The sequence below is a fragment of the Gymnoscopelus microlampas genome, assembly GCF_963454915.1.
Source record: "Gymnoscopelus microlampas genome assembly, chromosome: 15".
NCBI lineage: Eukaryota > Metazoa > Chordata > Actinopteri > Myctophiformes > Myctophidae > Gymnoscopelus > Gymnoscopelus microlampas.
Genome location: NC_139952.1, coordinates 51,752,355 through 51,767,769, shown reverse-complemented (window position 1 = coordinate 51,767,769; position 15,415 = coordinate 51,752,355). Strand labels below are relative to the sequence as shown.

General features: G+C 44.2%; 1 protein-coding gene across 3 annotated transcripts in view; it reads right to left on the bottom strand.

Moving 5' to 3' along the window:
- Positions 1-615: 615 nt before the first annotated feature.
- gmeb1 (glucocorticoid modulatory element binding protein 1) overlaps positions 616-15,415 on the bottom strand; it is a 26,240-nt gene continuing 11,440 nt past the window's right edge. For 2 of the 3 annotated variants that reach the window (XM_084080713.1, XM_084080714.1), the window contains 9 exons: positions 14,928-15,031; positions 13,309-13,457; positions 12,796-12,909; positions 12,202-12,339; positions 11,949-12,092; positions 8,925-9,262; positions 6,194-6,373; positions 3,630-3,785; positions 616-1,982 (listed from right to left, as the gene is read on the bottom strand). In XM_084080713.1, the coding sequence (XP_083936839.1) occupies positions 1,725-1,982; positions 3,630-3,785; positions 6,194-6,373; positions 8,925-9,262; positions 11,949-12,092; positions 12,202-12,339; positions 12,796-12,909; positions 13,309-13,457; positions 14,928-15,031 (1,581 nt within the window). In that variant the 3' untranslated portion in view covers positions 616-1,724. The remainder of the gene's footprint in view (positions 1,983-3,629; positions 3,786-6,193; positions 6,374-8,924; positions 9,263-11,948; positions 12,093-12,201; positions 12,340-12,795; positions 12,910-13,308; positions 13,458-14,927; positions 15,032-15,415) is intronic. The other variant, XM_084080715.1, reaches the window with a different exon arrangement.

The following is a 15,415-nucleotide window of genomic DNA, read 5'->3' as shown; positions in this document are numbered from 1 at the left end:
GTGAGACTGATGGTTGAGGGTTGTTGTATCCATGGTTACAGATCATTGTGTATTGTTGTGTATCCATGGTTACAGATCGTTGTGTATTGTTGTGTATCCATGGTTACAGATCGTTGTGTATTGTTGTGTATCCATGGTTACAGATCGTTGTGTATTGTTGTGTATCCATGGTTACAGATCGTTGTGTATTGTTGTGTATCCATGGTTACAGATCGTTGTGGGTTGTAAAACATTGAAGTAAATGAAGAATCCAAAAATGAAGAACAAACGTGATGAATGGAATTAATCAGAGACCTGATTTAACAGCAAAACAATATCAAAACTCTGTCCAAAACATACGATTCAGATTCTCTTCTGAATCGTAGAAAAACGTTTCCAAAATATCACCAAGAAGACAAGAATAAACGTGTAAAAAACTTCCGGGCTACAATGGGCGTGACCCTGGGGTTCAACCGGAGGTCATCCACATGCACGCCAGCGCCCAGGCGTGTGCGTCCAAGCAAAGGGATAATGCATGGGGAGGTGGTCATTATGGTGGTGATTATGCACCTCAGCTCCGCCTCAGTGCATAATCACCCTGTCAGGCTGACATTTCAATAATGACCACCTCCCCATGCATTATCCCACTTATTACACGGCTACTTAATAAATACATAAATACATTTACCCAAAAAGTAACAACAAAACAAAGTATTTCCTTGCTTACAGCAATGAAAGTATTCCATAAGTATTGGGCTGGGCGGACAAGTTCGCCTCGGAAAACAAATGACAGTATTCCACAAGGTAACCGGAAAACTCGCCCCAAAACACACTCGCCCCCCCATTCTATATACCGCCGATTTGCCTGTAATACCGCCGGGTTTGCCCCGGGGCGACTGTGTTTTGTGGCGAGCGTTTTGGTATTCCCCCGTTGTTGTGCCACGATAAACAAGGAAGTGCAGTGGATCAAATAGAATCACTTTTCCGTCATTGCATCGTCTATTTCTCACTTCAAATGTTTTCAAAAACCTTCTTGAGAGCAACGTTTAGTTGTAAATTACATTGTGTGTTTGTTTACATGGCTGTCATGTTGGATAAAGCATAAAATAAAGCAGCGCAGGTTGATATGAGCAGGTGTTCTGAGTCTCTGATTACACAGCGGTCCGTTATAGAGCTCATCGGTCATGACCGATGACTGACCAATCAGAATCGAGCATTCAACCAAGACGTGTAATAAAGGTTTATTACAGTAAGAAAACACTTTGAAGACCTACATGAGCTGAGTTTTGTATTTTTTATATTGTTTTGCTGTTCATTTTTTGGATTCTTCATTCACCGTTAAGGAATGTTTTAACAAATGAGAATTCTCTGTGACTCAACGACATCACCAGGTAAACGACAGAAACAAAGTCTTTTCTATCGTCTCTATTGAAGTATTCCTTTAATGTCATTTGACATTGTTGTCTTCTTCTCTCTAAGAACTCTCCTCCATCACTAAAATCTGTCTTCTCCTCCTCCATCACTAAGATCTGTCTTCTTCTTCTCCTCCATCACTAAGATCTGTTGTCTTCTTCTCCTCCATCACTAAGATCTGTTGTCTTCTCCTCCTCCATCACTAATATCTGTTGTCTTCTTCTCCTCCATCACTAAGATCTGTTGTCTTCTTCTCCTCCATCACTAAGATCTGTTGTCTTCTTCTCCTCCTCCATCACTAAGATCTGTTGTCTTCTTCTTCTCCTCCATCACTAAGATCTGTTGTCTTCTTCTCCTCCATCGTCTCCTTCTCTCTGAGAGCTCTCCTCCATCACAACGATCTGGACGGTGGACAGCTGTCCACTGGCGTCCAGCGTCAGTCCCTGGACCTCCTCCTCCGTGTGCATTTGCTCCTCCTGCACCTCCTGGCCGTGTGCCTCCTCCTCCTGATCCTCCTGGCCCTCATGCACCTCCTCCCCAGGACCTCCTCCGGCCGAAGCCTCTGCCACCACGGTCATCTCCACCCCGTCCTGGTGGTAAAGGATGTGAAAATACATATTATATACATATCATATATATATATATATATATATATATATATATATATATATATATATATATATATATATATATATATATATATACATAAATATACATATATATATATATATATATACACAGACAGACAGACAGACAGACATACATACATACATACATACATACATACATGTATATATATATCAACCCAATCGCCAGAGGAAACGTTCTCATTCTCAAACGATTTTTCATTCTCAAAATCCGTGCATAGACAACTGGAAAACCACAAATTCCGTGCATAGCCGCCTCGCATCTCCCCCATTGTGACTAAACCATTTCGGAGGCGCGCAGTCTCAAGGGAATTGTCGCCGTGTGAAGGACCACCGAGCGAGCTAAAGCCAGCGAGTTGCCGTCCTGAACATTGCGACATTCCCTTGAGCCTACTCAGCGCCGTTTGAGTTACGTACCGATAGGCACAGAATCGTACATTTTGTTGTGGGGACTGCTCTGCCCCGTACAGTTGCACGGAATTTGGGGGTTTCTAGGCGACTATGCACGGAATGACGTGCACAAATCCGTGCAATGTATACTAATTCTCTGGCGATCAGGCTGATATATATATATATATATATATATATATATATATATATATATATATATATATATATATATATAACTAAACATTCTTTTTTTCAACTAACTCTGTTTTTTGGTTGAATGGCGGATTGCGGTGGGAACGTTGTTGTTCCTCTGGATACACAGATCCCTCCGCCTACCCACGGAGACTATTTTTTCAAGTTTTTTTGGTACGCAATGTCGCTTGCACAGCGTTTCAAAGATCATTGGATGAAGGTAATTACGCTGGCAAGGGGATAACAAACAATGTTTAATACCTTGGTGGGTGATTAAGCTACTAATACAGACTGAAGTCATTCAAGTGCGTCATGTTTGCATGTTTGGAATAGTAACAGCTGAAATCAATAATATATCAGTCGCTTAAAGGTAGGGTAAGTGATTTGCTTTGGTTAAAATAAGTGGTAAATAGCTCTATATTGTGATAGTACTCATTGCTATAGAGTGTTTGTTCAGTAAAAGGAGTCTCCTTGTCTCTCCAGCTCTTTATTAAACAGAAAATGCATTTAGTTTCCGTTTCAGTTTCATTTCCAATTTTATCCAATCAGGACAGAGAACTCAATCAGGATACAGATTAAACAAGTGAAATTGGAAGTGATGACACTAAGAAATGAGCAGATACAAAATTGGAACTGGAACACTATACAAATTAAGCTTAAAAATGGGTACTTTCTCCTGATTGGCTGAGATTTTGACACCTACCGAAAAAATGTATTTTCTGTTTATTAAAGAGCTGGAGAGACATGGAGACTCCTGTTACTGAACAAACTCTATAGCAATGATTACTATCAGAATATAGTATTTTAACCTTTTAACAAAATACTTTTTGTTTTAACCAAAAAATATCACTTACCCTACCTTTAAATGAAGGTGGGGGCCGCATGTGGCCCCCGGGCCGCAGTATGCAGTAGAACAAGTGAACTGTCTCAGCACATCTAAACCCCATGTTTGATCAACAACAAAACATAGATGAATACATCTTAATAACGCTTATGGTCCGTCCCTACCTGGTGGAGCACCATCTCCTCCTCCACCCCTCCTCCTCCTACTCCTCCTCCTCCTCCCATGGGGGCGGGGTCTATCTGGATGACCGTGTGCTCCTGTCCGGCCTCCACCTGGCCCTCCATCACCTCCTGGTGCACCAGGACCGTACCATCCATCACCTGGGGGGGGGGGGGGGGGGGGGGGGCATTACATTTCAGATGACCACTAACAGTCTCTATGCGTAAAGACAGTGGGCCTCTTCCTTACTTCCCTCAGGTGTTACCAAAGTGTAGAACAGTGGTTTTCAAACCTTTTAATGTCAAGGACCACTCTGAGAGTGTACATGTGTACACTCTCAGAGTTACACACCTGTAAGGGCCCATATTAGCCTGGTAAACCCTCCCTCCAGAAATCTCATTTCCATTTGATTTCTGGAGTGAGTCTGGCCTGATCCGCCTTTCTGCAATATTGGCTGTGTACGCCAAAGGGACGAGCCTATCAGCGTCGTCGCTCATCGTTCTGTGATTGACAGCGACAGTTGGCCAATCAGGTGGCGAGTTCGAGTGAGCCCGAATGAAGCCGAGTGCAGCCTGAGTGCCTCCGACAAAAGACGAACGGCAGCCATTGTTGTTGTCCGAGTGCCTTCACGTCTTACTTTCGTTTTTAAAACGGTCTCAAACTTCTTTTTTGAGGCACGGAATTTACTATTAAGATATCGTTTGGATAGAATTTAGTTGTTTAACTTCATATGTGGTCAATTAATCATGACAGAGCCTATTTAAAAATATAAATTTAGAGAACCGGCAGGGGCGGGGAGTGACACGCATGTATCCCAACAAGGCAACCTATTTTGGGCATGGCCGTCTCAAAAGTCCCGTTGCGTCACATAGTCTGGAGGTGGTAAAAATGAACTGCTGATTGGCTGAAGGGGAATAACGATCATTGGTTGAAGGGGTTGTCAGTCAACGGTATTACTCCCGCCCAACTCCAGCCCACAGCCAATATTGCAGAAAGGCGGATCAGGCCAGACTCACTCCAGAAATCAAATGGAAATGAGATTTCTGGAGGGAGGGTTTACCAGGCCAGGCCCATATGGAACCCCCTCAAGTAACCATGAGGGTCCCTGGACCACACTTTGAGACCCACTGGTGTAGCAGAGTGTTTCCAGTGAGTCAACACCCTGACTCTGTTTGACCAGAATGGAACAGAGCCTTCATTAGTGTCATTGTAACAACCAGAATGGAACAGAGCCTTCATTAGTGTCATTGTAACAACCAGAATGGAACAGAGCCTTCATTAGTGTCATTGTAACAACCAGAATGGAACAGAGCCTTCATTAGTATCATTGTAACAACCAGAATGGAACAGAGCCTTCATTAGTATCATTGTAACAACCAGAATGGAACAGAGCCTTCATTAGTGTCATTGTAACAACCAGAATGGAACAGAGCCTTCATTAGTATCATTGTAACAACCAGAATGGAACAGAGCCTTCATTAGAATCATTGTAACAACCAGAATGGAACAGAGCCTTCATTAGTGTCATTGGTAACACTTGTGAAGGAAGTAAGGAAGAGGCCCAGTGTGCATAGAGTCTATTGTCGTACAAATAGATTAACTCATTCTCTGCCAATGACGTGTTTTGGTGTTTTCGCTGTTTATATGCTAGATGGCGCTCTTCACTAACCTATGAGTCACCATTTTATATAATCTATATAAATAAAGTTTATTATTATTTGACTAGTAAGTATTTTTAGGGCTACGGATACAACACTTGGAGGGGAGGTTCATAGTCCAGGGCCCTAATTTTGAAAAAATAATTACACAAGTCGGCCTCATGGTGGCGCTATAACAGCCCTACGTTTTGGCCTATAAGTCTTGAACCGTAGGTCGTAGGGGTCAACTCCCCATATAACTCCCCCATATAAGCCAACTTTTTGCACCTTCTACAGATTTCGTCCAAATCTCACAAAAATCGGTACACATGATCTCTGGACCCATGATCACATGATCACATGATCACATGACCTCTGGACCCATGCGATAAACATATCCAAGCGGAATTTTGATAGTCCATACTATATAATCCATAATATATATATATATATATATATATATATATATATATATATATATATATATATATATATATATATATATATATATATATATATATATATATTTATATAGGGTCATGACTCATGTACTCAACGAATCGCCAAAATTTCCTGAAATCAAAACACCATGTATCACCAACACAGGATCCCATGGGCGTCACACGGCCTCCGACGGTATTCCTCCCAACGTATTCCTCGTGTCCCGAGGGCCCAAACCCCACAAAAGCGCGTCTAACTGACTAGTTGCTGCGCGGCTGCCTCTTAAGAAAAGACCCGCCCCACCTGCCTCTGATTGGCCTACCGAACGCCCCCTTCTGTGACGCACACGGAAGTTTCCAGCTTGCCCTGCGGAAGCGGAAGGAAGTGGAAGGATAGCCCTGCGGAACAAGGAAGCGCGCCCGAGATACGAACGCTTCAGAGTCTACCTTTATATGTCTATGCTCACATGTAATACATGTGGGAGGAGTTACCTGGCCCTCTACAGGCGACTCATCGGCGCCCCCTGTCTGCTGGGTGAGCTGCACCAGCTCCATGGGGCCCATCATGGCTCCCAGCTGGCTGGGGTCAACCAGGGTCAGGCCTGAGGACGGGTGCAGGGTGATGGTGTCCGTCTTGCCGTCCGCTCCGGTCACCATGTAGCGCGTGAACACCTGTAATTACATTACATTACATTACATTACAGTCATTTAGCAGACGCTTTTATCCAAAGCGACTTACAATAAGCATTCAACATAGGTAGGGAACGAAACTACTAATCACCAGAAGTCTTAAGTGTATACCTGCAAAAACAAGCAACCAAGAGTATACCTAGTGCTAAGGTAAAAGTGCTATATATCAGCTACCTACTGTCTTAAACAGATGAGACAAAATAGCAAAATCAAATGAGCACGAGCTAATACAAAAAGTGTATTGACTAAACAAGATCCAATAAAACAGTACAACAATAAAACAAGTGTTCGTACAACTAGTTAACAACAAGTAAGCCAGACAAAGAGGAAGGGTAGCGTTTCCTGAAGAGGTGGGTTTTCAGCCTGCGGCGAAAGATGGGCAGTGACTCTGCTGTCCTGACATCAGTGGGAAGTTCATTCCACCACTGTGGGGCCAGAACAGAAAAAAGTCGTGACCGTGTTGATCGACCAGAGGGACCCTTGAGTGACGAGGCAATCAGTCGCCCCGAGGTGGCAGACCGAAGTGGTCGGGCAGGGGTGTAGGCATCAACCATAGCCCGGAGGTAGGAAGGAGCTGTTCCTTTCACTGCCCTATAGGCTAGCACCAGGGTTTTAAACTGTATCCGAGCTGCTACGGGGAGCCAGTGTAGAGAACGGAGAAGGATAGTTGTGTGGGAGAACTTGGGGCGGTTGAACACCAGACGAGCTGCAGCTTTCTGAACAAGCTCCAGAGGTCTGATGGCAGATGCTGGAGCACCAGCCAGGAGGGAGTTGCAGTAGTCCAGGCGGGAGATGACAAGAGCCTGGATGAGCACCTGGGCTGCCTTCTCCGTGAGGAAGGGGCGAATCCTCCTGATGTTGTAGAGGAGGAATCTGCAGGACCGTGTCACTGATGCGATGTTAGCCGAGAACGACAGTTGATCCTCCAGGGTCACACCCAGATTCTTCGCAGTCCGAGTTGATGTCACCACCGCATTATCAATGGTGATGGCCATGTCTCGGTGCGGACAGCCCTTCCCCGGGAGGAACATCAGTTCGGTCTTGTCCAGGTTGAGCTTCAGGTGGTGCGTCGACATCCACTCCGAGATGTCAGCCAGACAAGCAGCAATGCGTGCCTCTACTTGTGTGTCAGAGGGGGGGAATGAGAGGATCAGCTGGGTGTCATCGGCATAGCAGTGGTAGGAAAAGCCATGGGAGTGGATGACAGCACCAAGAGATGTAGTGTAGAGAGAGAAGAGAAGAGGACCCAGAACCGAGCCTTGGGGAACCCCAGTAGTGAGTCTGTGTGGTTCTGACACAGACCCTCTCAGCATCACCTGGTAGGAGCGACCCGTCAGGTAGGATGCAAACAGGGAGAGTGCAGAGCCTGAGACACCCATCCCCTTACATTACATTACATTACATTTACATTACATTACATTACATTACATTACATTACATTACGCTCCGGTCACCATGTAGCGCGTGAACTAGCTCCCAGAGTCAAATCAGCGCAACTCCCATCAATTATCAATGTATGCATTTAGCATCCAGACTGACTTAAGGTTATGAAGTGGAAAATGCAAGCGTTAAGCGTATAGACATAAAGCATGATTATTGTTTTTTTGTTTATAGCTTTTTTATTAACCCAGAAATGTATTGCTACCCAACTGAACCAGACAAATATGTTTGAATGTCAGTCTGCTCCTCTGAGACCTTAGTGTGAAAGAACATACAACAGAACATACATGTAACATGTGTAGCAGTGGCGTGCACAGACATTTTGAGGGGCAGGTGCTCAAGTAAATTATACTTTTTTTTGTTGACTTGGTCTGCTCTTTTTTCCCTCTACACCTATACCTCGTTGCCAAAAATAGCCGATCTACAAGCCCACAACGCCTCGCAGCGTTGGTTTTGAGTGGTTATGGTAAAAAGAAAAATCATATCACATAAAGATTTGGCGGACCCCCCTGTAGTAACTCTGAGGACCCCCTAGGGGTCCCGGACCCCCTGTTGAAGACCCCTGCTGTAAACTGACTTTTTTCAAAAGGGCACTTCTGGTCAAGAGGGCAAAGGGCAGGAGCTCTAGCGCCACCCAGAGTCTATCTGTGCACGTCCCTGATGTGTAGCGTACCTGTGAGCCGGCAGGCAGCAGGGTGACGGTGTTAGAGCCCTGTAAACATGCGTAGCGTACCTGTGAGCCGGCAGGCAGCAGGGTGACGGTGTTAGAGCCCTGTAAACATGCGTAGCGTACCTGTGAGCCGGCAGGCAGCAGGGTGACGGTGTTAGAGCCCTGTAAACATGCGTAGCGTACCTGTGAGCCGGCAGGCAGCAGGGTGACGGTGTTAGAGCCCTGTAAACATGCGTAGCGTACCTGTGAGCCGGCAGGCAGCAGGGTGACGGTGTTAGAGCCCTGTAAACATGCGTAGCGTACCTGTGAGCCGGCAGGCAGCAGGGTGACGGTGTTAGAGCCCTGTAAACATGCGTAGCGTACCTGTGAGCCGGCAGGCAGCAGGGTGACGGTGTTAGAGCCCTGTAAACATGCGTAGCGTACCTGTGAGCCGGCAGGCAGCAGGGTGACGGTGTTAGAGCCCTGTCCGAGGGGCAGGCCGGCCACGGTGAAGCTCTGGCCCATGGAGGTGAAGCTCTGGCCCATGGAGGACAGCGAGATGGGGGACAGAACGGTGAACTGCTGCTGCTGTAGCGCCGCCTGCTGGCCGACAGAGGAGGAGGTGGTGGTGAGGAGCGTGGTGGTGGACGCCGGCCTCTGGAGGCGTGGCCTCTTGGTCTGCCGCTTGGCCGGAGGTTTGCTCTTAGCGGCGGCCTGAGGGCTGGAGAGCAGAGCTCTGACCTCCTGCTGTCTCTTCTGCTCCTCTAGCTGCTCCTCTAGGTCTAAACACAGGATGACATGAAGGTTATGCTTCTCCTCTGCTCCTCTAGCTGCTCCTCTAGCTGCTCCTCTAACTGCTCCTCTAACTGCTCCTCTAACTGCTCCTCTAACTGCTCCTCTAGCTGCTCCTCTAGGTCTAAACACAGGATGAAAAGAAGGTTATGTTTCTCCTCTAGCTGCTCCTCTAACTGCTCCTCTAACTGCTCCTCTAACTGCTCCTCTAGGTCTAAACACAGGATGACATGAAGGTTATGCTTCTCCTCTGCTCCTCTAACTGCTCCTCTAACTCATTGGTTCTCAAAGTGGGGTCCGAGGACCCCCAGGGGTACTTGAGGGGGTTCCAGGGGGTACCCAGCTAAATGTGGGTCTGTAACTCTGAGAGTGTACAAATGGAACCAAATGGACCCTAACGGGTCCATTTGGTTCCATTTGTACATTGTCCATTTGTAAAATCATTGTCCATTTGTACATTGATTTTACAATATGAATTGGGGTCCCAGAGACATACATGCCATTAAATGGGGGTCCGTAGCCTAATGCATGTCAAACTGGGGGTCCTTGAAATTAAAATGGTTGAAATCACTGCTAGAGAGACGTAAAAATCTTCTATTATGGGGGTCTCTGGCTTATCTTTTCAAATGGGGGTCCGCGGTCTAATAAGTGTCTATCTGGGGGTCCTTGGCACGAAAAAGTTTGAGAACCACTGCTCTAACTGACAGGATCTCTGCTTGTGGTGTTTTGGAGTTAGGTGTGAGTTAGGTGTGAGTTAGGTGTGAGTGACCATTGTCCGGTTGGGTGTATAAGAAATGCCCGATTACACCGGACAAAATCTAAGGTGATCTCTAAGAGAAGCTTTAAGCACTTTAGCACTCAGTACTCACTAGTCAGAGTGTTCAGTACTCACTAGTCAGAGTGTTCAGTACTCACTAGTCAGAGTGTTCAGTATGTACTCACTAGTCAGAGTGTTCAGTATGTACTCACTAGTCAGAGTGTTCAGTACTCACTAGTCAGAGTGTTCAGTATGTATTCACTAGTCAGAGTGTTCAGTACTCACTAGTCAGAGTGTTCAGTATTCACTAGTCAGAGTGTTCAGTATGTATTCACTAGTCAGAGTGTTCAGTACTCACTAGTCAGAGTGTTCAGTACTCACTAGTCAGAGTGTTCAGTATGTATTCACTAGTCAGAGTGTTCAGTACTCACTAGTCAGAGTGTTCAGTACTCACTAGTCAGAGTGTTCAGTACTCACTAGTCAGAGTGTTCAGTATGTATTCACTAGTCAGAGTGTTCAGTACTCACTAGTCAGAGTGTTCAGTATGTACTCACTAGTCAGAGTGTTCAGTATGTATTCACTAGTCAGAGTGTTCAATACTCACTAGTCAGAGTGTTCAGTATGTATTCACTAGTCAGAGTGTTCAGTACTCACTAGTCAGAGTGTTCAGTACTCACTAGTCAGAGTGTTCAGTACTCACTAGTCAGAGTGTTCAGTATGTATTCACTAGTCAGAGTGTTCAGTACTCACTAGTCAGAGTGTTCAGTACTCACTAGTCAGAGTGTTCAGTACTCACTAGTCAGAGTGTTCAGTATTCACTAGTCAGAGTGTTCAGTATGTATTCACTAATCAGAGTGTTCAGTATGTACTCACTAGTCAGAGTGTTCAGTATGTATTCACTAGTCAGAGTGTTCAGTATGTACTCACTAGTCAGAGTGTTCAGTACTCACTAGTCAGAGTGTTCAGTACTCACTAGTCAGAGTGTTCAGTACTCACTAGTCAGAGTGTTCAGTATTCACTAGTCAGAGTGTTCAGTATGTATTCACTAGTCAGAGTGTTCAGTATGTACTCACTAGTCAGAGTGTTCAGTACTCACTAGTCAGAGTGTTCAGTATTCACTAGTCAGAGTGTTCAGTATGTATTCACTAATCAGAGTGTTCAGTATGTACTCACTAGTCAGAGTGTTCAGTATGTATTCACTAGTCAGAGTGTTCAGTATGTACTCACTAGTCAGAGTGTTCAGTACTCACTAGTCAGAGTGTTCAGTACTCACTAGTCAGAGTGTTCAGTACTCACTAGTCAGAGTGTTCAGTATTCACTAGTCAGAGTGTTCAGTATTCACTAGTCAGAGTGTTCAGTATGTATTCACTAGTCAGAGTGTTCAGTACTCACTAGTCAGAGTGTTCAGTACTCACTAGTCAGAGTGTTCAGTACTCACTAGTCAGAGTGTTCAGTATGTATTCACTAGTCAGAGTGTTCAGTATGTATTCACTAGTCAGAGTGTTCAGTACTCACTAGTCAGAGTGTTCAGTACTCACTAGTCAGAGTGTTCAGTACTCACTAGTCAGAGTGTTCAGTATTCACTAGTCAGAGTGTTCAGTATGTATTCACTAGTCAGAGTGTTCAGTATGTACTCACTAGTCAGAGTGTTCAGTATGTATTCACTAGTCAGAGTGTTCAGTATGTATTCACTAGTCAGAGTGTTCAGTATGTATTCACTAGTCAGAGTGTTCAGTATGTATTCACTAGTCAGAGTGTTCAGTATGTACTCACTAGTCAGAGTGTTCAGTATTCACTAGTCAGAGTGTTCAGTACTCACTAGTCAGAGTGTTCAGTATTCACTAGTCAGAGTGTTCAGTATGTATTCACTAGTCAGAGTGTTCAGTATGTATTCACTAGTCAGAGTGTTCAGTACTCACTAGTCAGAGTGTTCAGGACGTGTTCCTGTCCAGGGTTTATCTGCAGTTTTCTTCTCTCCAGGATCTTCTTGACCGAGTCCAGAAGACCAAACACCTGAGCCAGGTTACTGAGCACAGCCACCTCCACCAGACAGGAATCTGCTGCTACGCTCAAACAAAACAATGACAATGTGTTCAGGTTAGGGTTACAGGTTAAAGTAACCTACCATAGTCTTAGGGTTAAGGTTAAAGGTTAAAGGTTAAGGTAACGTACCAGAGTCTTGACCAGCAGACTGCTCGGTGCGGAGCTGAACTCCGGTCAGCAGCTGCAGCAGCTCAGTACTGATGTTTGTCACGACTTCACCCATTAACCCTACGTCAGCAATGCCCTTCCAGAAGTTTAACGTCTCCTCTATAACACAACACAATACACACTCTATTACAACACAATACACACTCTATTACAACACAATACACACTCTATTACAACAACACAATACACACTCTATTACAACACAATACACACTCTATTACAACACAATACACACTCTATTACAACAACACACACAACACAATACACACGTGTACTATTCACAATGTAGGCATTTGGCAGACGCTCCAGAACAAAAGTATGAAATCAGAAAAATCAGATTAAACTAAACATGAACTCTCGTCAACAAACAAGGTAAATAGTCACATAAGTATTAGTGCAGAGAGAACAATGTAATCATAATAATAATAATAATAATATTAATAATAATAATAATAATAATAATAATAAGGGTAATAATCATAATAATCATAATAATAATAATAATAATAATAATAATAATAGTGAATATAAAGGATGTAAACACACTGAACTGACCTGAGATGTCACAGGTGTCTTTCTTCTCTGCAGCCTCCAGAGGCGCTGTGGAGCTCCACTCTATGGTTCCAACATCTGTCTGTCCATCTGTCTGTCCGCCGTTACCCAGAACCACTGTAATAATAATAACAATAAACTGATGACTACTAGTCAACTAACAGTGGTGTAAAGTAGCCTAACTAAGTACATTTACTCAAGTACTGTACTTAAGTACACTTTTGAGGAATGTTTACTATACTGGAGTGTTTCCAATTGTGAGTATTTTTACTTCTACTCCACTACATCTCTGAGGCAAATATTGTACTTTTAATCCAATACAATTATTTGAAAACTTTAGTTACTAATTACTTTGTAGATTTTAATTATTATTACAAAACACACATTAACCACTTCAGCCCTATGCATACAGGCTATTTGAAAAGAACAGATCTACAAGCTCTCAACACACATGACAGGAGGTGGGTGTGGTCCGTTTAGTACATTAAGAGGAGGTGGGTGTGGTCCGTTTAGTACCTTGAGAGGAAGTGGGTGTGGTCAGTCCGCTGCCATCGGGGGGGAAGCGTGTGTTGTTGATCAGAAGGTCAAACTTGGTGCTGCGACATGTGTTTGTGCACAGAGAGCTGTGGTGATAGAAGTCCAGCTGACCAGAGTCCATCATCTTTCTGTTAGAGGAGACACACAGACACTGTAACAATTATATATACCTATAATATACCTATATATACCTATAGAGCGTGCCAAAATTCCTGAAAGGGGCGTCAACAAGTGTGTTTTGGTAGCGGCGGACATCTTTGAGGGGTAAAAACCAGGTTGACTTAACATTGCCCAATGCCACACCCAATGCCAACGCCCCCCGTGGTGACGACGCGTTGGCACGCTCTATATATATATATATATATATATATATATATATATATATATATATATATATAGGTGGCGCTATAAAAGGCAAATGTGAAAAATGCAGGGCAAATGTTTTTCCTTGGCCTCTAGAGAGCGTGCATTCAAAGTTTTACACTGATCGGTGCAGTTATAGGTAAAAACACGAATCGGCCTGTTACAGCGCCACCATGCGGCTGATTTGAACATTTTCAAATGGCATTTCTTCCTCGGCCTAATGGGAATGTGTGTGCAAAATTTCACGGAAATTGCATGCTGTGTTCATGATTTGAGGCATTTTGTTCGAAACGGCGTACTCCTGCAAACTTTGAAAGACAATTTTTGCCAATCAGGATGGAATATGAAAAATCTGATATGAGCCGTTTCTTTTAATGACTATAGAGATACTGTATACCGATTTGGGGGATTTTTGGCCAAAATCTGTAGGAGTACTCTTCAAAAATGTGTTTTGCACAAATCGGCCTCCTGGTGGCGCTATAAAAGGCCCATGTGAAAAATTTGGAGCAGAGGTTCTGCTCTGGCATCCAGGGATTGTGTGTGCACAGTTTCACTGTGATCAAGCCAACGGTGCCGGAGATTAGCTGTCCACAAAATGACGGAATGACACACGGACGGACGGACGGACGGACAGGGGGTAAAACATACTCTCTCGCCATGCCTTTCGGCCTGGCGGAGACAATAAACAACTAAATCTAAATCTAAATTTAAATCTTTTTACGTTTTCTATCATTTTTCTATTGTTATTACCTATGCTGCTGCATTGTCAGCCAAACCAAAATAAGTTGTACTCTTATGTACCTGTACACAAAATGTAACAATACAGTACAACCTGAACCCCCTACAGCCACAGTCAGCATTCTGTGCAGATTGAGAAATCGTGGGTTCGAACCCGTTCCCGACGACCTTCGCTGCGTGTCACTCCCCATCTCTCTCTCAGGGACCCCTGCTGTGTTGTTAACCTACACATACACCAGGGACCCCTGCTGTGTTGTTAACCTACACATACACCAGGGACCCCTGCTGTGTTGTTAACCTACACATACACCAGGGACCCCTGCTGTGTTGTTAACCTACACATACAAACACATACATACACATACACATACAAACACATACACATACACACACATACAAACACATACACACATACACATACACATACACATACACATACACATACACATACACATACACATACACACGTCACAATGTAGCCTACATAGTGAACTGACCTGAGCATGACTCCTCCCATCCGGATGGCTCTCTTCCAGTCTTTCAGAGTCGCCTTCCCAGACATGTGGACGAACTGCTTGGGGCTGATCAGCTGTTCATCATACTGACATAGAGAGAGAGAGAGAGAGAATGATCAGCTGTTCTTCATACTAAAATGGTAAATGGTGCATTTATATAGCGCTTCTATCCGAAGCGCTTTACATTGATTGTGCCATTAACCCATTCACACACACATTCATACACCGATGGCGGAGGAAACCATGCAAGGCACCAACCTGCTCATCGGGAGCAATTAGGGGTTCAGCGTAGGGGTGTGCCGATATATCGTCCCGCGATATATCGCGATACGTTTTCGCGACGATATGTATCGTTTTGGAAAAAAAAAATATCGTTTTGAATTTTTTTTTTTTTTTTTTTTTTTTTTTTACACCAATCAAAATAATCAGGCATGCAAACAGCCCCGAGGTGAAAAGGGTGAAAACATGTT